The 26,887-nt window shown below is 42.9% G+C and overlaps 1 protein-coding gene across 10 annotated transcripts in view; it reads left to right on the forward strand.

Moving 5' to 3' along the window:
- Positions 1–26,887, forward strand: part of LOC122557037 (utrophin-like) — a 688,507-nt gene that overhangs the window by 527,017 nt on the left and 134,603 nt on the right. For all 10 annotated transcript variants that reach the window (XM_043704260.1, XM_043704256.1, XM_043704261.1 and 7 more), the window contains 4 exons: positions 3,741–3,819; positions 4,279–4,342; positions 19,356–19,417; positions 25,318–25,392. In XM_043704260.1, coding sequence (XP_043560195.1) covers positions 3,741–3,819; positions 4,279–4,342; positions 19,356–19,417; positions 25,318–25,392 — 280 coding nt within the window. The remainder of the gene's footprint in view (positions 1–3,740; positions 3,820–4,278; positions 4,343–19,355; positions 19,418–25,317; positions 25,393–26,887) is intronic.

Here is a 26,887-nt window from a genome sequence, read left to right on the forward strand (position 1 = left end):
CGGGAGTGGAGGTTGGGTGGGTGGGGGGTGTGGACCTGACGAGGGAGTCACGGAGGGAGTGGTCTTTTCGGAACGCTGATAGGGGAGGGGAGGGAAATATAGCACTGGTGGTGGGGTCCGTTTGGAGGTGGCGGAAATGATGGCGAATGATACGTTGTACATGGAGGTTGGTGGGGTGATAGGTGAGGACCAGTGGGGTTCTTGGACCGCAATTTCCCACCAGACGTAGTCGACGATGCCCTCCACCGCATCTCTTCCACTTCCCGCTCCCCTGACCTTGAGCCCCGCCCCTCCAACCGCCACCAGGACAGAACCCCACAGGTCCTCACCTACCACCCCACCAACCTCCATGTACAACGTATCATCCGCCGTCATTTCCGCCATCTCCAAACAGACCCCACCACCAGTGATATATTTCCCTCCCCTCAACCTCCACATCCAAGTCATTTATGAAAACTACAAAGAGCAGAGGCCCAAGAACATAGCCCTTCGGGACCCCACTCAATACTGACCTCCAGGAAGAATACTTTCCATCTACAACTACTCTCTGCCTTCTGTCAGCCAACCAATTCTCAATCCAGATAGCCAAATCTCCCTGTATCCTATATTTCCTGATTTTATGAATGAGCCTACCATGGGAAACCTTATCAAATGCTTGCTGAAGTCCATATACACCACATCCACTGCTCAACCTGTCTTGTCACCTCCTCAAAGAACTCAATAAGATTTGTGAGGCATGACGTCTTTTGAGGCATCTCAAAAGAGGGAAATGGGTGCTTTAACGATCTTCCAGTCCTCTGGGACCCTCCCTGACTCCAGTGATACCTGAAAGATTACTACTAAAGCTTCCAGTACATCTCTTCAGCTATCTCCTTCAGAACTCTTGGGTGTAGCCAATCTGGTCCAGGTGATTTATCCATTTTCAGAACTTTCAGGTTTTCCAGCGCCTTCTCCAAGAAACCCTTGCTATTGCTGTACCCCCGTCTTTCCTGCTAGACTCCTTTCCTAGTCAATTCTGGTCAGCTTCTCCCTCATGCCTCTGCAGTTGCCTTTACTCAACTGTAATACTGTTACATGTGCTTCTATCTTCTTCCTCTCAATTTGCAGAGTAAATTCTACCATATTATGATCACTGCCTCCTCAGGAGTCCTTCACCTTAAGCTCACTGATCGCGTCTGCCTCATTGCACAACACTAAATCCAGTATTACCTGTTCCCTAGTGGGCTCCACCAGAAGGCCATCTCATAGACATTTCACAAATTCCTTTTCTTGCAATCCACTACCAAACTGATTTTCCCAGTCCAGCTGCATATTGTAAACTCCCATGAACACTAAACTTGCCTTTTTATACACTTTATCTATCTCCCAGTGTATCTTATGCCCCAAGTTCTGACTACTTTTTGGAGGCCTCTAGATAACTCCCATTATGGTATTTTTTCCCCTTGTGGTTCCTCAACTCGACATTCACAGATTCTACATCATCTGACCCTACATCATTTATTGATACTTATTTAATTTCATTTTTTACTACCAAGGCAATCCCACCCCCTCTGCCCGCCTGCCTGTCTTCTCGATAGGATGTATACTCTTGGATATTTAGCTCCAAGTCCTGATCCCTTTGCAGCCACATCTCCATGATGCCCACCACCTGCAAATTCAATCTGTGCCACAAGTACATATATCTTATTTTGTATGCTGTTGTTAGTGGGGGAGCTGAGCACTTCAGTCATGGAGTTGCAGATTCTGCAGCAGGTCATGAGGCAGGTGGATTGGAAACTCTGGATTTTGTGCATTCTTTCTGAAGCTTGTGCTTTGTCTCCATGTGCTCTACTCAACTTTTGAAGTGTTTGGTATCTTCACAGATGCTTCTTCTCCAGTTTGTATATTCTAGGGCAAGCAATTTTCTCATGTCTGTGAAGGTGATGCATTTGTTTAGGGAGGCTTTCAGGATGTTCTAGTTGTGTTTCCTATTCCCTGCTAGAGATTGCTTACCATTGTGGAGCTTGGAGTAGAGCACTTATTTGAGGAATATTGTGTCTGCCATGTGAACAATGTGGCCCACCCATTGCAGCAGGTCTTGCATTTCCAGTGCTTTATTTCTGGGGATATTGGTCTGGGAGACATAAAGGCAGATAGGTACCAGTATCTAAACTGAGAACAAAGAACAGTACAGCACAGGAACACACCCACCGACCCTCCAAGCCTGCGCCGACACATTTTACCCTTCCATACTAAAACCATCTTTACTTACAGAGTCTGTATCGGTCTGTTCCTTTCCTCTATTCCCTGTATTGGTCCAGGTGTTTCTTGAATGCAGCTCTTGTGTCTGTTCCACTACCACCACCTCTAGCAGCACGTTCCAGGTATTCACCACTCTTTGTGTGAAGAACTTGCCTTGCACATCTCTTTCAAACTACACCTCCGCTTCCCCCTCCCCGACCCCCACCTATGTCCCCTGGTAATTGACCTCTCCATCCTGAGGGAAAAAAATCTCATTTTCCACTGTATCCATTCACTCGCAATCTTATAAACTTCTAGAAGGTCACCCTTCAACCTCCTGGGTTCCAGTGAAAATAAACCCAGTCTATCCAACCTCTCTTCATAGCTAAAAGTCCCCCATATCAGACAACATCCTGGTCAATCTTTTCTGTACCCTCTGGTCGTGTGGAGACCAGAACTGTATGCAATTTTTCAAGCATGGCCTAACTAAAGTTCCAGAACGCTGCAGCATAACTTGCCTATCCTTATTCTCAAGGCCCCTTCCAGTGATGGCAAACATGCCATAAGCCTTTTTTACTAACTTATCTAACTGTACTGCTACCTTCAGTGATCTGTACACCCAGATTACTCTTCATATCAATACTCCTAAGAGTTCTGCCATTAATTGTATAATTTCCACCTATAATTGACTTTCCAAAGTGCATGACCTCACGTTTGTTCCAATTAAGCTCCATCTGCCATTTTTCCGCCCATGTTTCCAACTGATCTATATCCTGCTATATCCTCTGACAATCCTCCTCACTATCCGCAACTCCACCAATCTTTGTATTGTCCAAAACTTACTAATTAGACCAGTCATGTTTTCCTCCACATCATTTTCGTAGACCATGAACAGCAGAGCTCCTAGCATTGATCCCAATGGAACACCACTAGTCACAACCCACCATTCCAAAAAACAACCTTCCACTGTTGTCTTCTGTCTCCCATGACTAAGCCAGTTCTTATCCATCTTGCCAGCTCACCCTGATGCGATGTGACTTCACATTTTGAACCAGTCTGCCATGAGGGACCTTGTGAAAGGCTTTACTGAAGTCCATATGGACAACATCAACCATATTTCCCTCATCAATCATCTTCGATGCCTCCTCAAAAAAACTCAATCAAATTAGTGAGGCATGACCTTCCCCATACAAGGCCATGCTGTCTGTTAATTAGTCCATTTGCTTCTGAATACATGTAAATCTTGTCTCTGAGAATCTTTTCCAGTAATTTCCCTACCACCAATGTGAGGCTCATAGGCCCGTAATTTCCTGGATTATCCCTGCTATCCTTCTTAAACAATAGGACAACATTGGCTGTTCTCCAGTCCTGGGACCTCAACTGTGGCCAAAGAGAATACATTTTATGATTCTATCAATATTAGCAACAATTTATTCATTGAGATCAAAGAGGTACAACTTCCTTTGCTACTGTAGTTGTAAAGGGAATGCACTAATTCTGGCTCCTTTTTTTAATTTTAGGTTGCTGTTGAGGATCGGATCAAGCAATTACAAGAGGCATACCGGGATTTTGGTCCTTCATCACAACACTTTCTTTCTAGTAAGTCACACTTGCAAAAATATAGCGCCTCCATTTTGGTGTATTTTAATTTTGTAAAGTAATATTGAAGAATATTTGAAGATTTTAAGATCCTATATTCTACAACCACCTGATGAAGGAGCAGCACTCCGAAAGCTTGTGCTTATTTTTAACTTTTTACACCCCAGTCCAACACCGGCATCTCCAAATCATGAAGATTTTAAGTGTGTGCGTGAATGTAAATGTAAAAGTAAACCATGCAGTCTACAATTCGAGTGAAGTACTGTTAGTTGTGCTACTGGATTATTAATAAGTTTATGACCTCAGCAAAATTCTACGCTTTTTTTTTGCTGTTTACATTCAGTATAAAAATTAAGTTGTGTCCTCAGGCAATTAAGGTGTGCATTATAATAACAGCCGGATGCCCTTTGTATACATTTGGCATTTTTTAGTTATAATTCTCTATTTTCATTTCTTTAGCCTCCGTTCAGTTGCCTTGGCAGAGAGCTGTATCACACAACAATAAAGTGCCATATTACATCAAGTAAGTTTTCTTATATTAATGCATTTGGAGAATTGACATTTTGGGTATAAGCCCTTCATCAGGAATGTGGGGTTGGGGAAGGGAGCTGAGAGAGAAATAGAAGAGCGGGGAGGGGTTGGGGCTGGAGGAAGGTATCTGGGAAGGCGATAGGTAGATGCAGGTCAGGGGTGATGGTGTTAGGTCAGAGCAGAGAGTGGAATGGATAAGTGGGACAGTTCAAGAGGGCGGTGCCAAGTTGGAGGGTTGAATCTGGGATCAGATGGGGCGAGGAGAAATGAGGAAACTGGTGAAATCGATATTGATGCTGTGTGGTTGGAGGGTCCCAAGGCGGTCGATGAGGCGTTCTTCCTCCAGGAGTCGAGTGGTATGGGTTTTGCGATGGAAGAGGCCCAGGACTTGCAATTCCTTGGCAGAGTGGGAGGGGGAGTTGAAGTGTTAGGCCACAGGGTGGTGGAGTTTTTTGTGTGTCCCAGGGATGTTCTCTTAAACATTGCGCAAGTTGGCATTCTGTCTCCCCAATGTAGAGGAGACCACATTAAGAGCAATGGACACAGTATATTAGCTGTTTGGAGGTACAGGAAAATATCTATCGGATGTTGAAGGATCCATTGAGGCTTTGGACAGAGGTGAGAGATGAGGTGTGGGGGCAGTGGCAAGGGAAGGTGTCAGGAGTGGAGTGTGGGTTGGGGGGTGGTGCATGGACCTAACAAGGGAGTCGTGGAGGGAATGCTCTCTGTGGAATGCAGATAGGGGTGGGGAGGGAAATGTATCTCTGGTGTGGGGTCTGACTGTAGGTGATGGAAATGTTGGAGGATGATGCCCTGTATCCGGAGATTAGTGAGGTGAAAGGTGAGGACCGGGGGTTCTATCCTTGTTGCGGTTGGAGGGGTGGGGTTCAAGGACGGAGGTCCTCAATTTCTACTTTTTTATATTCATATTGTGCAATGAGGATGATTTTACTTTATTTTGGAATGAAGTTTTGAAATATTAGAAAATTCTTAAGCACAGTGATCACAACTCCTTAAGATGTAAGATGGTTGTGAATAAGGATATGTCAGGACCTTGCAGGCGGGTACTAAATTGTGGATGGGCAATTTACCTAAGTATTAGGCAGAAGCTCGGAAGTGTTAATTGGGTGAGCTGTTATTGAGCAAGTCTTCGAGGAGAAAGTGAGGTCTGCAGATGCTGGAGATCAAAGTTGAAACTTTATTGCTGGAACAGCACAGCAGGTCAGGCAGCATCCAGGGAACAGGAGATTCGACGTTTCGGGCACAGGCCCTTCTTCCTGAAGAAGGGCCTGTGCCCGAAACGTCGAATCTCCTGTTCCCTGGATGCTGCCTGACCTGCTGTGCTGTTCCAGCAATAAAGTTTCAACGTTATTGAGCAAGTCCACATTTGAGATGTGTGAATTGTATAAAGACCTACTAATCAGAGTTCAAAACTGGTGTATTCCATTAAGGAGGACAAAGATGACAAGGTAAGAGAGCTTTGGATAACAAGGGAGGTTGTGAATTTCGTCAAAAGGGAAAAAGAAGCATATGTAAGTTCTAGGAAGCTAAAATCGGACATGGCCTGTGAGGAATATAAAAAATGCAGAAAAGAACTCAAGGCAAGAATAAGAGAGCACAAGTCGGGAATTAAGAGAGCAAGAACGGGCTATGAAAGGACCTTAGTATGTAGAGTTAAAGAAAATCTCAAGGCATTCTATATGTACGTTAAAAACAAGAGGATAACTAGGGAGACGTGAGTACCACTAAAGGATCAAGGACTAAACTTGTGCTTGATACAGAGAATGGGAACAGGATCCCAAATGAGTGCTTTACATTGGTATTCAGCCAGAAGAAGGATATGGAGGCTAATGAGATAAGTGTGGAGCATGCTAGTATACTAGGGCATTTTGAGATCAAGAAACAAGTGGTATTGGGTATCTTGTATTGAGAGGGACAAGAGAGGAGATTGCTAGGGCCTTGACTAAGATATTTGTATCCTCGCTAGCCTCTGGAGAGGTCTTGGAGGACTAGCGAGTAGGTAATAGTTTACCTCTGTTCAAGAAGGGAAATGGGGATAATCAGGAAAATATAGACCGGTGAGGCTCACATCATTGGTTGGAAAGCTATTGGAGAGAATTCTTAGGGATAGGATTTACGCACATTTAGAAAAGCATGGCCTAAATAGAGGCAGTCAGCATTGCTTTCACCGGGCAAATCATGTCTTCCTAACTTGAATTTTTCACAGAGGTTACAAAGATGATTGATGAGGGTAGGGCAGTGGTTGTTGTCTACATTGTTTTAGTCAGGCTTTCTACATGGTAGGCTCATTCAGAAGATTAAGATACATGAGATTCACAGTGACTTGGCTGCGTAGATTCAGAATTGGCTTTCCATAGAAGGCAGAGGGTAGTCGTGGAAGGGTGTTTTTCTGGCTGGTGGTCCATGACTAGTGATGTTCCACAGAGAGCTGTACTGAGACCGCTGCTGTTTGTGATATATATAAATGACTTGGATGAAAATGTAGGTGGGTGGGTTAGTAAGTTTGAAAACAATGCAATGATTGGTGGAGTTGTGAATAGTATAAAAGTTTGTCAAAGAATACAGTGAGATACAGATCAGTTGCAGATATGGGTGGAGAAATGGCAGATAGAGTTGAATATGGGTAAGTGTGAGATGCTGCACTTTGGGAGGTAAAATGTCAAGGAAAAGTATACAGTTAATGACCGGAACCTTATCAGCATTGATGTACAGAGGGATCGTGGGGTTCATGTCCATAGTCCCTTGAAAATGGCCACACAAGTAGATAGGATGGTAAAGAAGACATGTGGCATGCTACGCTTTATTGGTCAGGGACTTGAGTATAAGAGTCACGATGTCATGTTGCAGCTTTATGAGACTTTGGATAGGGCACACTTGGAGTATTGCATTGAATTCTGGTTGTCACATTACAGAAAGGATGTGGAGGCTTTGGAGAGGGTGCAGAAAATATTTAACAGGATGCTACCTGGATGCAAGGGGATTAACTATCAAGAGATGCTAGAAAAACTTGGGCTGTTTCCTCTGGAGCACCAGAGGATGAGGGGAGACTTGATGGAAATCTATAAAATTATGTGATGCATAGATAGGGTTGACAGTTAGAACCTTTTTCCCAGTGTTGAATATTAGGGGCATGCATTTAAGGTGAGGGGGGGATGTTCAAAGGAAATGCATGCCCCTAATCTGTGGCAGATTTGGGTCCTGAAACTGGAAAAAGAAGCCATTAACAAAAATTACACTTTTCAGAATTTCACAACACACACTAACCTTGAGCTTTCTTCATTTTGAAAAGCTAGGTGACACGGTTTAAAATGTAGGCTGTTCCATTTAAAACACTGATAAGGAGAAGGCTGTGTTTATTGTGATTAGAGCACATGCACAAACCCAGCTTGGGAGTGGAGCAAGAATTGTAAGAAGCAAAGATGACTCTGCCCATATAATTACAGTGCAAGATGGAGTCAAATTTCTGAGCACAGCTCACTGGAATGAATAGATATCTTCTTTTGCAATGATTGATAAAAGCATTTCAGTAGAAATCTAGAACTGTGGAAGAAGTAAAGCTTAAAAATCACACAACGAATTTGTGGCATTCTATCCCCCAGAGAATAGTGGAGACTAGGTAACTCACCTCCTGACTCACAAACCTGTCCACTGTCAACAAGGCACAAGTCAAGAATGTAATAGAATATTCCTCACTTGCCTGGATGGGTGCAGCTCCAACAACACTCAAGATGCTTGATGCCATCCAAGAGAGAGCAGCCTGCTTGATTGACACCACATTCAGAAGCATCCATTCCCTTCACCACTGATGCACAGTAGCAGCAGGGTGTACTATCTACAAGTTACACTGTAGAAATTCACCAAAGATCCTTAGATAGCTCCTTCCAAACCAATGACCCCTTCCATCAAAAAGAATACAGGCAGCAAGTATATGGAAACACCACCACCTTGCTCGCTCCCCTCCTGACTTTGAGATATGTTGTCAGTCCTTCAGTGTCGCAAGGTCAAAATCTTGGAAGTCCCTCCTTAATGCATTGTTGATCAATCTACTGCAAGTGGATTGCAGTGATTCAAGAATGCAACTCACCACCACCTTCTCAAGCACAGCTAGGGACAAGTAATAAATGCTGGCTTCCATGAGTGAATTTAAAATAAAATCCTGTGTCTGTGCACCCTTCATTCTGATTCAGCAATCAGCTGGAGCACTCTTGCTATATTAGCTCTTAACTATTTGCCATTTTGAAAGAGATGATTATCTGTTCATTTCAAACTATTAATGTATTTAGGAATACAGGAGTAATACTGTGCACATATATTTTTGAATGTAGTAACAGTAAAATTTAAAATTCCAGGAGGGACTGATTGTATATAATTGGTAATGGTAAGTTAAGTTTGCCATTTGTTGCCCAGTTAATCTTGCCTTGTGACTTTTCTGACTTTCCCTTGTGTAACAATAACTTGGTATCTAATAGTGACTGGAAGTCATAGGACAAATAATATGTACCATTGCAATTTTCATGGAAAGGCTTCTTCATCATTCTCAGATTTTGCAGGAATATTTTGAAACAGGAGGGTTTCTGGTTTGCGACCAGTAATTTGCTGATTTTTAGGTGGTTCAAATCGCTCCAGATCCCTAGTTCTGACACTGGACTTATTTCAGGACTGTAAAATGCAGAAGCAGTAGACAGGTGTTTCAGGGCAAAAGACTCTCTACATTTATTTAACTACAAAAAGGTAAGTATAATACAAGAAATAAAAGGCAAATGCAATAAAACAATGAAATCAACACAATTATACAGACGAGTCAATAGATACACTGTTAAATTGAATATGGATTAAACACTATTAGAACAAAACAGCAGTTTTTTATCATAGGAACTGTTATTAGGCTTCCTACCCCGTGAGCTTCCCTGCATTGTAACCACTCACCTCCCCTTCCCGGCTAGCTAGGTTGGAAACTTTGGGGTCTCAGGAATTAAGCTCACCACTAGGGACAATTCGCAATTTTGAAGTACGGATAGATGTACCTACTTGCTGTACCCAGTGCCTCACTGAAGACTTTGGACGATGTAGGTCTTCAGCCTGGGTTGAGTCTGCTGATGCGGTAGGACATGTTTTGGATTTATCGGGTGAGTACTTGGTTCTTTTTGTTTTCTGGTGGTTTTAGTGAGTTGGTTTTCACCTTAGGATGTGCCTGAGGCATTGTGGTGTCGGTCGGGTAGGTAGTTTTCAGAGGTTGTCGATGCTCAGGTCTACTGGTCGTGGTCAGTCGCCATTCGTTCCCCTGGTATCTAACTGGCCTGTGTCAGTAGGTTGCAGGATTGCCATTGGGATCCCTCTCTCGGACATAGCTGTGCAGATAGTTCTTGTGGAGAATTACACTGTGATCCCCCTTCTGGAGATGGCTGTGAGGATCACTCTTGGGGCAGTAGCTATCTGGGATCCTACTCCTGGTGGTAGTTACGAGGACAGCTCTCTCAGGTCAGATCTTGGCCTGCAGTTGCACTAATTGCAGGCCCACTATCTTTGCACCAAACCTGCGCTTGCCATTGTGTTACTAGTGTTGCCTCATGAGGTCAGTTGGCTTCCTGATATTTTAGAGTAGGTGAGAATGTATTTTGATGAAGTGGAATGTCTAGTATTTCTATGCCTGAATATTGGTTGAAGTTGAATATCGGATATCTGCCGAAGCTCTAGTCAGTCTGTGTTGAGATAGTGTTGGGCCTGGTTGAGTATTCTGTTAAAGTAAAAAAATGTGGTGCTGTAAAAGCACAGCCAGTCAGGCAGCATCTGAGGAGCAAGAGAGTCAACATTTAGAGCATAAACTCACCATCCTGGTGAAGAGTTTATGCTCAAAAAGTCAACTCTCCTGCTCCTTGGATGCTGCCTGACCGGCGGTGCTGTTTCAGCACCACACCTTTTGACTCTGATCACCAGCACCTGCCATCCTCACTTTCTTATGATTGTTCTGTTCGTGTTGAGGTGTGAATTGGATTTTCGAGTTGAACAAGGCTTTTAGACAGCAATCTCTGTGACTGTGTATTTTCCCATAGACCAGCTGTCTTTTTACTTTTAAAAGTTAATCTAGAAAATCCAAAACTTTGTCCAGTATTTCAGAACAGGGGGATTTTTGCTCAATCCTATAAAATTTAAAGAGCTCAGATGTAAATATGTTTTGCACAGTAATCTAACATTCCAGTAATAACTGGAAAGGTTGAGGGGATTAGTGAACTATGGATCAGAGTACTTGGAACTTATTAAAACCATGAAAGTTTGAAAAAGATGACAAACTCTCAAATTACAAACGTGGAATATTTGTTTGACCTAAGAAAGATGTATCGACAAATTAAGAACGAGTTTACATAATTTTGTCTAAACTGTTTTCAAGAGTAAGTTTGAAAGCTGTCATGATTTAAAAACCTGATTGTTTATTCTACATGGAGAGACTGAAATGTCTCAGACATGAGGCTGTGTTATAGAGTCATGAAGCATAGAAAACAGAGTCATGAAGCATAGAAAACAGACCCATTCGTCCAACTCATCCACATTGACCAGACAGCCCAATCTGAGCTAATCCCATTTGTCAGCATTTGGTCCATATCATTGTCAATTCTTCCATTTCATGTACTCATCCAGATGTCTTTTGAATGTTGTAATTGTACCCATCTCCAGCAATTTCTCTGGCAGTTCGTTTTATACATGCACTACCCTCTCTGTGATAAAGGTCCTTTTAAACTCTTTCCCCTCTTAGCTTAAACCTATACCCTCTAGTTTTTGGACATCCCATATCTAAGGAAAAATACTTTGGCTATTTACCTTTCCTTGGCCTTCATGATTTTATAAACCTCTATAATGTCACCCCTCAGTCTCTGATACTCCAAGGAAAAAAGTCTCAGCCAATTCAGTGTCTCCCTATGACTCATACCCTCCAGTCCCAGCAACATCCTTGTAGGTCTTTTCTGCATCCTTTCAAGTTTTAACAATAACCTGAGAGAAGTATGACCAGAATTGTATGCAGTATTCTAGAAGTGGCCTCACCAATAAAAACTGAAAGAGCTGCAAATGCTGTAAATAAGAGTCAAAAAATGGGCATTGAAAAATCTCAACACGCCTGGCAGTATTTGTGGAGAGAAACCTCTGCTCTGAGGAATGGTCAGTTTTGACCCGAAATGTTAACTCTGTTTTTTCTCCACAGATGCTGCCAGACCCGCTGTGCTTTTCCATCAATTTCTACATTTGTGGTTTCATCAATGTTCTCTATAGTTGCAACATGACATTCCAATTCCTATACTCAATATTCTGACCAATGAAGGCAGGTGTGCCAAAAGTGTCTTCTCTTGAAGTATGTAGCTTCCTTTTGGCTCAGAATAATAGTGTTCATTTTTTTTAACACCAGCCTTTGAGTTAATGAAAGTATCCTGAAGGAATTTCTCCTTGTTGGACTGTTCCATAAAAGAAACATAAGAAGTGAGAAATGATTAACGAAAGCATGTGTGGAAACACAAGCATGTGTAAATGATGGTGAGCTGTGAAGTAACTCCGTAGAGGCTGGTATCCTGTCACCAAGTCACTCTTTATTTATACATGAGCAATCCTTGACTTTAGTATTGCCTCATTCAGAGTCAGATTCAAGAATCAATACCTCTGACACTCCCATTTTTGTCTGTCAGCCAGAGCTCCTTGATTGGGGCTGTTCATCTGGTCCAATCCGGGATTTCGTATTCTATGAGACTGACCTCTTTACAATCACTATATCCCTTCCCCTCTGAGTTTGAGGACATCGACTGGTCCTTTCTCTTGATGAGCTTCCTGGGCCATTTTAGCATAAGGTCAGGCTTCTCTAACTTTGATACAGGTGACGTGCAATGCATAGGAGGTCGTCTCTTGAGCAGAAGTGCCTCAGTTAAATTTCATTCTCCTCTTCCAACAGCAAAGGAATTGAAACAGCTATGTCAATCATGTCCATCTCTGATTCAAAGGACTCGTCAACACTTGGCAGAGACAGTGAACCCACGGGTTCCAGCAACCTTTTCGAACCCCCCACCACCACCCAGCCCCCCAACAACACCGCTGATCAGACTTAACTGGTGCAGAGTCTTCTACACATTAGCAACTCTACCAGTGCTATTGGTGGGGTGGCCCTATAATCAGATAAGAACTGTGACAGCTTGGTATCTAGCAAGGCAAGACTGTACAAGCTGTCCTTCAAAGTTTGGACTGCTGTTTCTGGCAGGCCATTGGATGATGTATGGTATGGAGCTGTCCTCATACATCAAATCCCATTCAACTCTAGGGAATGTCCGAATTCTCTGTTTGTAAGCAGTGGTCCATTATCTGTAACCAGGACTCGATGTATTGAAAAGGAAGCACAAAGTTTTTCTATTGCCATACCAGTGTTTGGCAAATGGAAGCTCTGCATGTTCAACCACTTTGAGCGGGTGTCTACAAAGACTAAGAACATTGAACCCATGAAAGGACCTGAATAAATGACAGATGTGAGGGAGCTGCAGGTGGTAATTTTTGTCCCTGTTGGCACTCTGGGTACTGCTCCACCAATCCAGGCCTGGCCACCAGACATAACTTCTCGCCAACATATTCTTTTTAGAGCCCTCTGGATGGCCTGGGTGAAATTCAGCTGGTATTTGGTGGGGACATTTGCTCGGGACAATCACTCTTGCTCCCTATAACAACATGGCGTCCTCTGCAGTGTGCTGGTATTTCCAGGTCCATAAAAGTTTCAATTCTTGTTGTGATGGCCCTTTAGTTTCACCCATCATCACCAGGCTGATATTGTCAGCTCTGACTGGGAGTGTGTCCAGAAAATTTAATACCATTACAGACTCTTCCATTAGGAGTACCACTGGTAGTGTATCTGCTAATGGGAGGCAGCTCAATGTATCTGCATTTGCTATTTGCCCTCCTGGATGGTGTTCTAACTTGTAATTTTAAGCACTTTATATTAGAGCCCGCTGCCAAATCTGGCTTGTCCAAGTAGGGGTTTTGATCCATGATTATCACAAAATTTCATCCAAAAGGTTTTGTTGAAACTTCCTGACTCCAAATATATTGTGTTGACCTTCTTGTATTGTTGGAGCTGTACTCGCCCAGGCAAATGGAGAGTATTCCATTGCGTTCCTGACTTATGCCTTGTAGGTGATGGACAGAGTCACTGCAGTGACCATCTGGAAGCCTGTCTTAGATACACTGCTGATGTCTTTTCAGTTCTGACCATCTTAAAGCAGATAATTAACTGCACTCTGCCAAATAGGTTTCAATTTTTTTATTTTCTGAGTTTTCTCTTCAAAAGAGCCCAGGTATAGGAGCAGAATTAGGGCCATTTGATCATGGCTGTTATGTTTCTCAACCTTGTCTCCATCACCCTTGATCCTCTTACTAATCAAAAGCCTATCTCTCTCTGTCTTAAAGACACTTAGTGACTTGACTTCCTGCAGCAATGAGTTCCACAGATTCACCATCCTGTAACTGAAGAAATTCCTCCTTGCCTTATTTCTAAAGGGTTGTCCCTTCGACTGTGGGCTGTGCACGCATGTCTTAGTCTTTCCTACTAGTGGAAACATGTTGTCCAGTACTTGAAATATGATGTTGTGACCATTGCAGAGACTTGGATATCACAGGGGCAGGAATGGTTGCTAGATGTTCAAGGGTTCAGATGTTTCAAAAGGAATAGAAGGGGACATAAAAGAGGTGGGGCAAGTGGCATTGCTCATCAGGGATATTATCACAGCTACAGAAAAGGGAGGTCATCGAAGATGGTTTGTCCACAGAGTCAGTATCGGTGGAAGTCAGAAAAAGGAAAGGAGCAGTCATTTTATTGGGAGTCTTCAACAGACCCCCAAATAGCAATAGAGACACAGAGAAGCAGATTGGGAGGCAGATTTTGGAAAGGTGCAGAAGTAACAGGGTTGTAGTCATAGGTGACTTTAATTTCCCTAATATGGATTGGAACCTCCTTGGTTAAAATAGTTTGAATGGAGTAGTTTTTGTCAGGTGTGTCCAAGAAGAGTTCCTGACTCAATACATAAATAGGCCAACGAGGGGAGAGACCATATTGGATTTGGTGCTTGGCAACAAAACATTCAGGTGCCAGATCTCTCGATGGGAGAGCATTTCAGTGATAGTGATCACAACTCCCTGACCTTTACTATACTCTTTGAGTGGTATAGGAGCAGATGGTATGGGAAAGTATTTAATTGGCAGAGAGGGAATTACCATGCTATTAGGCAGAAACTGGGGCACCTAAATTGGGAACAGATATTCTCAGGGAAATGCGTAACAGAAATGTGGGGGTTGTTTCGGGAACACGTGCTGATAGTGCTGGATAGGTTTGTCCTACTGAGGCAAGGAATAGATGATAGGGTGAAGGAACCTTGGATGACGAGAGATGTGGAGAGAAGGAAGAGGAAGTAGGAAGCTTGCAATAGGAGGCTTGCTTAAGGTTGAGGAGGTAAGGATCAGACAGGGCTCAAGATGGATACAAAGTTGCCAGGAATGAACTGAAGAATAGACTTAGGAGAACTAAAAGGGAGCGTGAAAAAATCTTGGCTAGAATTAAGGACAATCCTAAAGCATTCTACACTTATGTGAGGAGCAAGAGGATGGCCAGAATGAGGGTAGGGCCAATCAGGGATAGTGGAGGGAACTTGTGCCTGGAGTTGGAGGAGGTGGGAGAAGTCCTTAATGAATACTTTGCTTTAGAATTCACTACTGAGATGGACCTTGATGTTTGTGAGGGCAGCATGAAACAGATTAATATACTCGAACAGGTTGATGCCAAGAAGGAGAATATGCCGAAAATTTTTAAGACCATGAGAATAGATAAGTCCCTGGGCCAGATGGGATATACCCAAGGTTACTACAGGAAACGAGGAAAGAGATTGCTACGCCTTTGGGGATGATCTTTGTGTCCTCACTGACCACTGGAGTAGTGTTAAATGATTTGAGGGTGGCAAATAATATTCCATTGTTCAAGAAAGGAAATAGGAATAATCCTGGGAACCAGGAGAAAGTGAGGATCACAGATGCTGGAGATAAGATTCGAAAAGTGTAGTGCTGGAAAGGTGCAGCCGGTCAGGCAACATTCAAGGAGCAGGACAATCGATGTTTCGGGCATAAGGCCTTCATCATGAATGAGGCCTGCGGGCCAAGGGAGCTGTCGGATAAATGGGAGAAGGGTGTGGCTGGGAGGGGAAGGTAGCTGGGAATGCGATAGGTAGATGAAGGTGGGGTAATGGTGATAGGTCGGAGAAGAGGGTGGAGCTGATAGGTGAGAAGGAAGATGGACAGGTCAAGGGGGCGGTGCTGAGTTGGAAGTTTGGGACTGGGATAAGATGGGGGGAGGGGAACTGAAGAAACTAGTGAAATACACATTGATCCTATGTGGTTCGAGAGTCCCAAGGCGGAAGATAAGGCGTTCTTCTTCCAGGTATGTGTGATTGGGGTATAGCAATGGAGGAGGCCCAGGACCTGCATGTCCTTGGCGGAGTAGGAGGGGGAGTTGAAGTGTTCTGCCACGAGACAGTGAGGTTGGTTAGTGCAGGTGTCCCAGAGATGTTCTCTGAAATGATCCACAAGTTGGCATCCTGTTTCCCCGATGTAAAGAAGACCACATAGGGTGCAACGGACACAGCAGAAGACATGTGTGGAAGTACAGGTAAATTTCTATTGGATGTGGAAGGATCCTTTGACACCTTGAATGGAGGTGAGGGGGGGGAGATGTGGGCACAGGTTTAGCACTTCTTGCGGTGGCTGGGGAAGGTGCTGGGAGTGGAGGTTGGGTTGGCGGGGTGCCATGGACCTAACAAGGGAGTTGTGGAAGGCATGGTCTCTCCAAAATGCAGGTAGGGGTGGGGAGGGAAATATATCTCTGGTGGTGGAGTCTGTTTGTAGTTGGTGGAAATTACGGAGGATGCTGTGTGGAAGTACAAGTAAATTTCTGTCGGATGTGGAAGGATCCTTTGGGGCTTGGACAGAGGTGAGGTGCGAGGTGTGGCACAAGTTTTGCACTTCTTGCGATGGCAGGGGAAGGTGCCGGGATGGATGGTGGGTAGGTATGGCCTTAAAAAGAGCGTTGCGGAGGGAATAGTCTCTCCGAAATGCAGATATGGGTGGCGAGGGAAATATATCTTGTGGTGAGGTCTGTTTGTAGGTGGCAGAAAGGGCGGCATCCTGGGAACTACAGACTAATCAGTCTTGGGTCTGTGGTGGGCAAATTATTGGAAAGGCTTTTGAGAGACAGGATTTATGATTTCTTGGAGAACCATAGCTTGATTAGAGATAGTCAGCATGGCTTTGTGAGGGGCAGGTCATGCGTCACAAACGTTATTGAATTCTTTGAGGATGTGACACAACATGTTGATGAAGGTAGAGCAGTGGATGTGGTGTACATGGAGCTTAGCAGTCATTTGATATGGTTCCCCAGGGTAGGCTCATTCAAAAAGTAAGGAGAGATGGGATACAGGGAAATCTGGCTGTCTGCATATAGAATTGGCTGACCCATAGAAGACAGAGGGTGGTAATAGATGGAAATTATTCAGCCTGGAGCTTGGTGACTCGTGTGTTCCACAGGGATCAGTTCTGGGACTTCCGCTCGTTGTGATTTTTATAAATTACTTGGATGAGGAAGTGGAAAGATGGATTCGTAAGTTTGCGATATGGAGGTTGGTGGACTTATGGATAGCATGGAAGACTGTTGTAGGTTGCAATGGGAATGTTGACAGGATGCAGAACTGGACTGATAAATGGCAGATGGAGTTCGACCTGGAAAAGTGTGAAATGACACATTGTGGAAGGTCGAATTTGAATGCAGATTACAGGGTTAAAGGCAGGATTATTGGCAGTGTGGAGGAACAGAGGGACTTGGGGTCCATGTGCATAGATCCCTCAAAGTTGCCACCCAAGTTGAGAGGGTTGTTAAGAAAGCGTATGGTGCATTGTCTTTCATTAGCCGGAGGATTGAGTTTAAGAGCGTAATAGAACCCTGGTTAGACCACACTTGGAATATTGTATTTAGTTCTGGTGATCTCATTAAAGGAAAGATGTGGAAGCTTTAGAGAGGGTGCAGAGGAGTTTTACCAGGATGCTGCCTGGACTGGAGGGCATGTCTTACAAAGAAAGGTTGAGGGAGCTAGGACTTTTCTCATTGGAGCGAAGAAGGATGAGAGATGACTTAATAGAGGTATACAAGATGATAGGCATTGATAGAGAAGATAGCCAATGACTTTTTCCCAGGGTGGAAATGGCTATCACGAGGGGGCATAATTTTAAGGTGATTGGAGGAAGGCTTTGGGGAAATGTCAGAGGTTGGTTCTTTACACAGAGAGTGGTGGGTGTGTGGAATGCTCTGCCAGCAGTGGTACAGAGTCAAATACATTAGGGACATTTAAGCGTCTCTTGGATAGGCACATGGAAGATCATACAATGAAGGGTATGTAGTTTAGTCTGATCTTAGACGAGGATAAAAGGTCGGCACAACATCAAGGGCCGAAGGGCCTGTAATGTGTTGTACTGTTCTATGTTCTATTTTGGCGAGATGCGCAGAACAGTGGCAGATGACATTTAACTTTGATAAGTACAATGTAATACACTTTGGTATAAACAATAGATGAGGGCCTATTTAATGAATAGCGGGACACTAGGTAGCTTAGAGAAGCAGAGGGATCTTGAGGAAATTCTGCACAGATCCCACGCTCCAGGGAAAACGGCCTCAGCCTTTTCAGCCTTTCCCTATAGCTTAAAACCTCCAACCCTGACAACATTCTTGTAAATCTTTTCTGAACCCTTTCAAAGTTTCACAACATCCTTCCGATAGGAGGGAGACCAGGATTGCACACAATATTCCAAATGTAGGTTACAGCTGCAGCATAACCTCCCAACCCCTATACTCAATGCTCTGACCAATAAAGCAAACACCGCCTTCACTATCTTATCTACCTGTGACTCCAGTTTCAAGGAAATATGAACCTGCACTCCAAAGTCTCTTTGTTCAGTAAAACTCCCTAGGACCTTACCATTAAGTGTATAAGTCCTGCTCTGATTTGCCTTTGCAAAATGCAGCACCTCACATTTATCTAAATTAACCTCTATCTGCCACTCCTCAGCCCTTTGGCCCATCTGATCTAGATCCTATTATACTCTGAGGTAACCTTCTTCGCTGTCCACTACATCTCCAATTTTGGTTTCATCTACAAACTTACTAACTATACCTCATATGTCCACATCCAAATCATTCATATAAATGATGAAAAGTATTGGACCCAGCACCAATCTTTGTGGCACATCACTAGTCACAGGCCTCCAATCTGAAAGCAACTCTCCACCACCATCCTCTGTCCTCTACCTTCAAGTCAGTTCTGTATCCAAATGGCTAGTTCTCCCTGTATTCCATGAGATCTAACCTTGCTAACCAGTCTTCCATAAGGACCCTTGTTGAATGCCTTACTGAAGTCCATATAGATCACAATCCACCACTCTTGTCTTCCTCAGTCCTCTTCGTTGAAACCCACTATGGCAGATGGTGGAATTTGAATTCAATAAAATTCTGGAATTAAGAATAGATGATGACCATGAAACCATTATCGATTGTCAGACTGGTTCACTGACCTTTCAGGAAGGAAATCTACCATCTTTACCTGTTCTGGCCTACATGTGACTCCAGACACACAGCAAAGTGGTTGACTCTTAACTACACTCTGGGCAACTAAGGCAATAGTTACTGGCCCAGCCAGTGAAGTCCATGTCATTTGAATGAATTGGGAAATAAAAAGCACCCACATTCTTTTAGGAGAGAGTTTGAGAGATTTTGTCTATTTTTTAAAATTAAAATAAAAGTGCTTCCTGATTTCACTTCTGAGTTGTTTGCCATTGATCCTAGTATATTGATAGATAATACTTCTGGTAAGAAATGTTTGCAGAGTTTTCTAGTGTAAGCTTCTATATTTAATGTTCATTTCTGTGCATTCTCTATCTAGCCACCAGACTCAGAGTACTTGTTGGGACCATCCAAAAATGACTCAACTGTTTCACTCATTAGGTAAGTAGATTGAAAATAGGACTCTGTGAGGATTCTGTGTCGCTACTAGATCATTGTAACCCCAAATATTAGAAAGATGCATTCTCGATATATCTGTGTTTAGGATTGTTTAGATGCATGCATTTCGGCAAAAAATACTTGAAATAATGTCTAACTCGAAGTGACTGAGAATATAGGATAAACACAAGAAACAAAGAACTTACATTTATATTTCACTTTCCCCAAAGACTGAACAACTGAAAGCACTGTATAGCCAATGAAGTAATTTTTTTGAAGTATAATTGTAACGTAGGAAATGCAGCAACAAATATATGCATAGAAGACTTCCACAAACAGCATTGTTATAATGACTAGTTAATTTGTGATATTGATTGAATGATAAGTATTGGCCAGGATTTTGACCTTTTCCATTCACTGAACTGAATACTGGCGGTTGGTGGGTAAGGAAGTCTTATCCCTTTGTACAAATTTAATTTTATTTGTAATTTATTAACATTTAACTGAAATCTGCAGTTTGAATTCAGAAGTTCCCAATTTGAAGTGGAATTTTAACATGTTCACCATTGGAAGAGCACTTGGGCTTGATTATTCAAAGTTGCAGATCAATTCTTTCTTCTTAATTGGGTTAGCTAAGCATTTTGTGTTAGGCATGTATCATTAGCCATCTTAGTGCAACTTAGCACTTGACTGCAGTTGATGGAGTGCTGCAATTGGATAATTAAGGGAGAAAGGGAAAGAGGTGCACCATTGCTTTTTCTAACTTTTCAGCCTTCACTAATTGATCCTTTCAATGCTAGAGGAGAAGCAGCTAGCTATTTGATGAATATCCAGTAGTAAATCTGGCTTATTCTATTCCTAAGGTTCAACATAACATAGCAACTGGAATTAAAGTTAATAAGATATATGAAAACACATGTAAATATCTATAATTGAATAAAAATAGATAGGTAGTTAATTAGAACTCAGATACAGCATGTGGGAGCTCTTGCCTGCCAGTTTGGTCCAGTGCAAGCATGTTTGCTGTAAACATTTGATGTTTGAATAGGTTCATGTTTATGAGCTGGAGGCTGCATTGCAGATGCTGGGATACATCAGGGAGCAGGAAAGTTGTGTGGATTATTTGTACTAAGAGGCTGTCATGGTCCTTAGGATTGGGTTGTCTGATTTGGTCAGTGTTCAGGGACAGGAGAGTGCGACAGCAGAGGTTCACTAGGTTGATATTTGGAAAAACAGGACTGTCCAATGAGGAGATATGGGTTTGACTGAGCCTGTATTCATGAGAGTTTAGAAAGATGAGAGGGGATCTGTTTGAAACATAAAAAGCTCCAAGTGAGCTGGATAAACTAGATGCAGGGAAGCTGCTTTTCCTGTTTGGGTTTCCAAGAGCGGAGAATACAGTCTCAGGATTTGGAGTAGACCATTTAGGACAAGGATGAAGAAAAATGTCTTCACTCAAGGAAAGTGAAACTGTGAAATTTTCAACCACAGAAGGCTACAGAGGCCATCACTGAATATATTCAAGAACAAGACAGATGGCACGGTAACTCAGTGGTTAGCACTGGTGCCTCACAGTGCCACTGACTTGGGTTCTATTCCAGCCTTGGATAACTGTCTGTGTGGAGATTGCACACTCTTCCTTTGTCTACGCGGATTACATCCAGGTGCTCTGGTTTCCTCCCACAATCCAAACATGTGCAGGCTAAGTTGATTAGCCATGGTAAATGCAAGGTTGTGGGCTAAGGGTGGGGTCCAGGCTTGGATGTGATGCACTTCAAAAGATCGGTGCAGATTTAGTGGGCCGAATGGCCTGTTTTGCATTGTAAGGATTCTGTGATTCTATAATACATTTTTAGATGTTAAAAGCATCAAGGGTTAGGGGTGAAACTGGGAAAATGGCATTGAAATAGAGGATCATTTAACCATTATTGAATGGTGGACCAGGCTTGAAGGGCTGATTGGCTGACTCTTGCTCCTAGTTTCTGGATTTCTACACGACCCTGAACGAGGCAGACAGGGGAACCGGAGGGCAAGAGCTACAGAGTATTTCCGCAAATTGACTATTGCACTGATCGAGGGAACCATTCAATAATAAAAGCAATGTAGTATTATCAGAGGGATTGAGACTATTCTATGCAGCAAAGAGTGAGAGTCCATAACTGTGAAACCCATTGCCACAGAAGACTGTGTGAAAGCCAAGTCATTGAGTGTATTTAAGACAGAGATGGTTAGCTTCTTGATTAGTGAGCAGATCAAGGGTTACAGGCAGGAAAATGGGGTTGAGAAACAAGTAAGCCATGAGTGAATGACTGTACACTGCGTTTGCGCTGAGTGGGCAAAAGTGAGGACTGCACATGTTGGAAACTAGAGTTTAGATCAGAGTGGTGCTGGAAAAGCACAGCAGGTCAGGCAGCATCCAAAGAGCAGGAAAATTGACGCCTTGGGCAAAAGCCCTTCATCAGGAATAGACTCTATTCCTGATGAAGGGTTTTTGCCCGAGGCGTCGATTTTCCTGCTCCTCGGATGCTGCCTGACCTGCTGTGCTTTTCCAGCACCACTCTGATCTAAACTCAGTATGCAGAGTGGCCTAATTCTGCTCCTATATCTTGTGGTCTTATCTGCTTAGGCCTTGAGAAAGACTTTCAGCGGGAGGTGGAGAATTCAGTTGTTGTGGTCCATGTAGGTACCAATGACATAGGCAGGACAAAGTAAGAGGTTCATTATGAGGAATTAGGCACCATTTTAAGAAGCTGAACCTTTGATGTCATATTCTCTGGATGCATGAGGTGTTAAGCTGTAGGCATGATTTGAAGATGCCGGTGTTGGACTAGGGTGTACAAAGTTAAAAATCACACAACACCGGGTTATAGTCCAACAGGTTTAATTAGAAGGACACTAGCTTTCGGAGCGTCGCTCCTTCACCTGATGAAAATCACCTGACTATCACCTGATGAAGGAGCGTCGCTCCGAAAACTAGTGTGCTTCCAATTAAACCTGTTGGACTATAACCTGGTGTTGTGTGATTTTTAACTTAGGCTGTAGGGTTTGTTTTCATGACTCTAACCTTGAAAAAACACATCCATCTTTCTCTGTGCTAGATCTGACTCCAACCAGCAGAGAGTTCCCCTCGCGCCCCCCCCCCCCCACCCAAATTTCTACTGAAAAGAATTTTGTTAGGGTTCCCAGATGCCACATTTGGTCAAAATTTGGAGATGCTGGTGTTGGACTGGGGTGTACAAAGTTAAAAATCACACAACACCGGGTTATAGACCAACAGATTTAATTGGAAGCACTTGACAACCACCTGATGAAGAAACAGCGCTCTGAAAGCTGGTGCTTCCAATTAAATCTGTTGGACAATAACCTGGTGTTGTGTGATTTTAACTTTGTACATTTGGTCAAATGCAGCCTTAATGTCAAGGATGGTTACACTCACCCAACTCCCTCATCTCTTTTGACCATGTTTGAACTAAGGCTGTAATGAGGCTAGGAGCTTAGTGGCCCTGGCAGAACTCAAACTTTGAACGCCTTCATTCTCACCTACTGCAGTCCCAGTCATTCATGTATGTGTATTCCTACCTCTGCCAAGTGCTGAAAGGCTCCCCCGAGTTATCCTAATAGCAGAAAATTTGTTTCAGCAAGACAAGCACCTGCCCTGTCACACTTTATGTGGCAGCTTGGCTTTTACTGTGAATGTTCTGCCCGGATGTGAATAGGTTGCATATCAGAGTCAGAAAACAAGTTGTTTGTGGGTAGACTCTGTAGCTCAGTAGCTATCCTTTGGTTTTTCATGATGGGTCAAAGTGGCTAGCACAGCAGACTTACAACTTGGAGGCATTATGACGGTTGCCACCATATTGGGCATTGACAGACATGGTTTTCTGCAAATGTCTAGGACTGCATCCATGTCTGTGAATGATTTGCGTAGTAACCTTGAGGTTTGCACAAAGTCCTTCACAACCTACATAGAGTCATACAGCACAGAAACAGACCTTTTGGTCCAAACAGTCCATGCCGAACATAATCCCAAACAAAGATAGTCCCACTTGCCTGCTCCTGGTCTATATCCCTCCATACCTTTCCTATTCATGTATCTATCCAAATGTCTTCTAAATGTTGTAATTGTATCCGCATTCACCACTTCCTTAGGAAGTTCATTCTACATGCGAACCACCCTCTGTGTAAAAAAAATTGCCCCTTATGTTTTGTTTAAATCTCTCTCCTCTCACCTTAAAAATGTGGTCCCTAAGTCTCTTGTAATTCCCCACTAGGGAAAAGACACTACCATTAACTCTGTCTATACTGCTCATTATTTTGTAAACTTTTGTCAGATCACCTCTCAACCTCCTACGCTCCAGAGAAAAAAAGTCTCTGCCTGTCCAGGCTTTCTTTATAACTTAAATCTTCCATACCTGGCAACATTCTGGTAAATTTCTGCTGAACCCTCTCCAGCTTGATAATATCCTTCCTATAACTAGGTGACCAGAACTGGACACAATATTCCAGAAGAGGCCTCACCAATGTCCTGTACAACCTCAACATAACGTCCCAGCTCCTATACTCAAAGGACTGAGCAATGAAGACAAGTGTGCCAAATGCCTTTTTAACCACCGTGTCTATATGTGACACAAACTTTAAAGAATGATGTGCCTGCACTCCTCTGTTCTACAACACTACCCAAGGCCCTACCATTAATTGTATAAGCCCTACCCTTGTTTGTTGTACCAGAATGCAGTGCCTCATATTTATCCAGATTGAACTCCATCTGCCATTTTTCAGCCCATTGAACCATTTGATCAAGATCCTTTTGTAATCTTAGAAAACGTTCTTCAATGTCTACTGTGCCATCAATCTTGGTGTCACCCGCAAACTTCCAACCATTCCTTCGATATTCTCATCCAAATAATTTAAAGAAGTGACAAATGAAAGAGGACCCAGAACCAATCTCTGTGGACCACCGCTGGTCACGGGCGTCAAGTCTGGAAAGCAGCCCTCCACCAATACTCTCTTGTCTCCTGCCATTAAGCCAATTATGTATTCAGTTGGCAAGTTCAAAATTATCCCATGTGAATCCCATGTGACAACTTTACTAATTAGTTAACGTACAGAACTTTGTCAAAGGATTTACTAAAATCCAAATAAACAGCATCTACTGCTGTGGACTTTAGCAACTTAAAAGAAGTCTGGAAAGTACCAACCTGTAAATTTGGCAGTAATTGGTATAAATCCATCAGCAATTAATCTGATAATGTCTTTAAATAACTCTGGCAGAGGGACTATTCATGTTCCTGGTGAACATACATCTAGCTATGTGTCATTGAGGACATTAAGCATTCAGCTGTAACATGGCAGCACTCGACATCGTTCCATCAGGTATTTGCTGCATCCAACACAGAATTATCAGAATGGCATCCATGGCAACTTGCACTTGATGTGTCCACGTGAGCCACAGATCCCACTTTAGATCCAAGGCCACTCATAGCCCTGAAAAACCAGGTGGTAAAAATCTAAACGTTTCACCAAGGATAATTATCTGTCTCTTTTCCCTTCTGCCTCAAAGCCCGCAATGAGACTTGCATGAGTCACCAACTATTATCTCTCACCTTCTGTTCACCAGATAATGCTTGCAAGTTATGACATGAATTTTATGTAGCTTTCTACCATCGACATGAGGCCAGTTAGGAATGGGTAATGAAGTTGGTCTTCCCAGAGATGTTCCCATTCCAGAAAAGATGTGAACAATAATTGAACTAATTGTTATCATTTCCTTTTACTGTGCCTTATATTTTTCGGCAGCTATTCATCCCCCTCTGTTCATTGGAGCGGCAGTTGAGAATGTGTTCTAATTAAAATGGTTGTACTGAAAATTAGGAAAAAACTGTTTAAATATTTTTCAAATGCAGGTGATTTAAACAACGTGCGTTTTTCTGCTTACCGGACAGCAATGAAGATCCGCCGACTCCAGAAAGCGCTCTGTTGTGAGTACCTCCGCATGTTCCAGAATCTGTAATTTTGTGCTTTATTTTGTTGCAGGCTTCCTTGCATGTCTGTTGTCAGATATCATTGATTAGCCTGTTTTTGCAGTGGCTGAGACACTAGTTAGGCATGGCCTTACAATCTTTAACTCAAAAGACTTTTGTTTGTAAAGTTGCTGAAAGTGTAATCTGATAAGGGTACAGCAAGGGCAGTCAGGCATCTTGGACTAGAATGATTAAGGAAAGCAATAGGGTGTCTCCTTAATGATTGGAAAATAAGCACATGAAGGACTGATGAGTAGGAGGAGGAATAGTTTGAGGTCAAATCAGGGTTAGCAAAAGAAATTAAGAGAATGTAAGGAACGTTGAAATAAAAAAAAGGCAAGTAATGGTTGACATTCATTGGAAATTGTTAACAACAAAAGTACAATTAGTAAAGTACTTGAGAGACTACAGGAACTTTCTTCAAATAAAAGGGAGACCAATTTGAGATGCCAGCTTCATGAAGCTAATAGCAGAGAGTGCAACTTTGGCATTTGACCTCATATCATCCCTTTGCCTGAAGTCACTGTACCATTTACACATTTATAACAGAAAAATGCATAAGCTTAATCATGAATTTCATGGAGAATATAAGCCCAGAATATAACTATGTAGAAAAGTAATTGCAACAACAACTTATATTTAAAATATCCCAAGTTGAAGAGTGCGGTGCTGAAAAAGCACAGCCGGTCAGGCATTATCCGAGGAGGAGAAGAATCAATGTTTCAAGCATAAGCTGTTCACCAGGAATGAGAGAGTGGCCCAAAGAGGTTGAGAGATAAATGGAAGGGGGTTGGGACTGGGGGTAAGATAGCTGGAAATGCGACAGGCAGATGAAGGTTGGGGGTGATGGTGATTGATCGGAGGGGAGGATGGAGCAGATAGGTGATAGGCACTTATAAGTGTCGTGGAAATTAAATCGACTTGACTCAATTATTAGCAAGAGCAAAGAAAGGATCTTTATTAAAAATCCTGCAGGATTTTGACTCATTAAACTAAGTCAGATGTCTCAATGCAAAGACTACCGAAACATTACACAGTTGCCTGTCTTATAGCATTCCTTATCACACTCTCAAGGGCAGAGACTCAAATTGTTATCCTCTCATCCCCTGGTCCTAGACATAAGTTATTCAGCTTTCGCTGAGTTCAACTATCGCAAGGTCGAGTTGAATGTTTACAGAATTCAAACAGAGATAAGCTAACTGCACACCTTCATCAAAGCATCGTTTACAAAGCTCAGTAAGCATTGATTTGAAAAAAAAGCATTCTCTTTAAATTTCACAGTAAATGAATAATTAATTTCATGGTAAATGGATAATTTTCCATTACATACGCTCTACCTTCCTCGCTGACCTATCACCTTCACCCCTGCATTCATCTACCTATCGCATTCCCAGCCATCTTAACCCCAGTCCCGCCCGCCTCCCATTTATCCCTTGCCCCCCCATTTCCTGGT

This window comes from Chiloscyllium plagiosum, chromosome 15 (genome assembly GCF_004010195.1).
Source record: "Chiloscyllium plagiosum isolate BGI_BamShark_2017 chromosome 15, ASM401019v2, whole genome shotgun sequence".
NCBI classification, from domain to species: Eukaryota; Metazoa; Chordata; class Chondrichthyes; order Orectolobiformes; family Hemiscylliidae; genus Chiloscyllium; species Chiloscyllium plagiosum.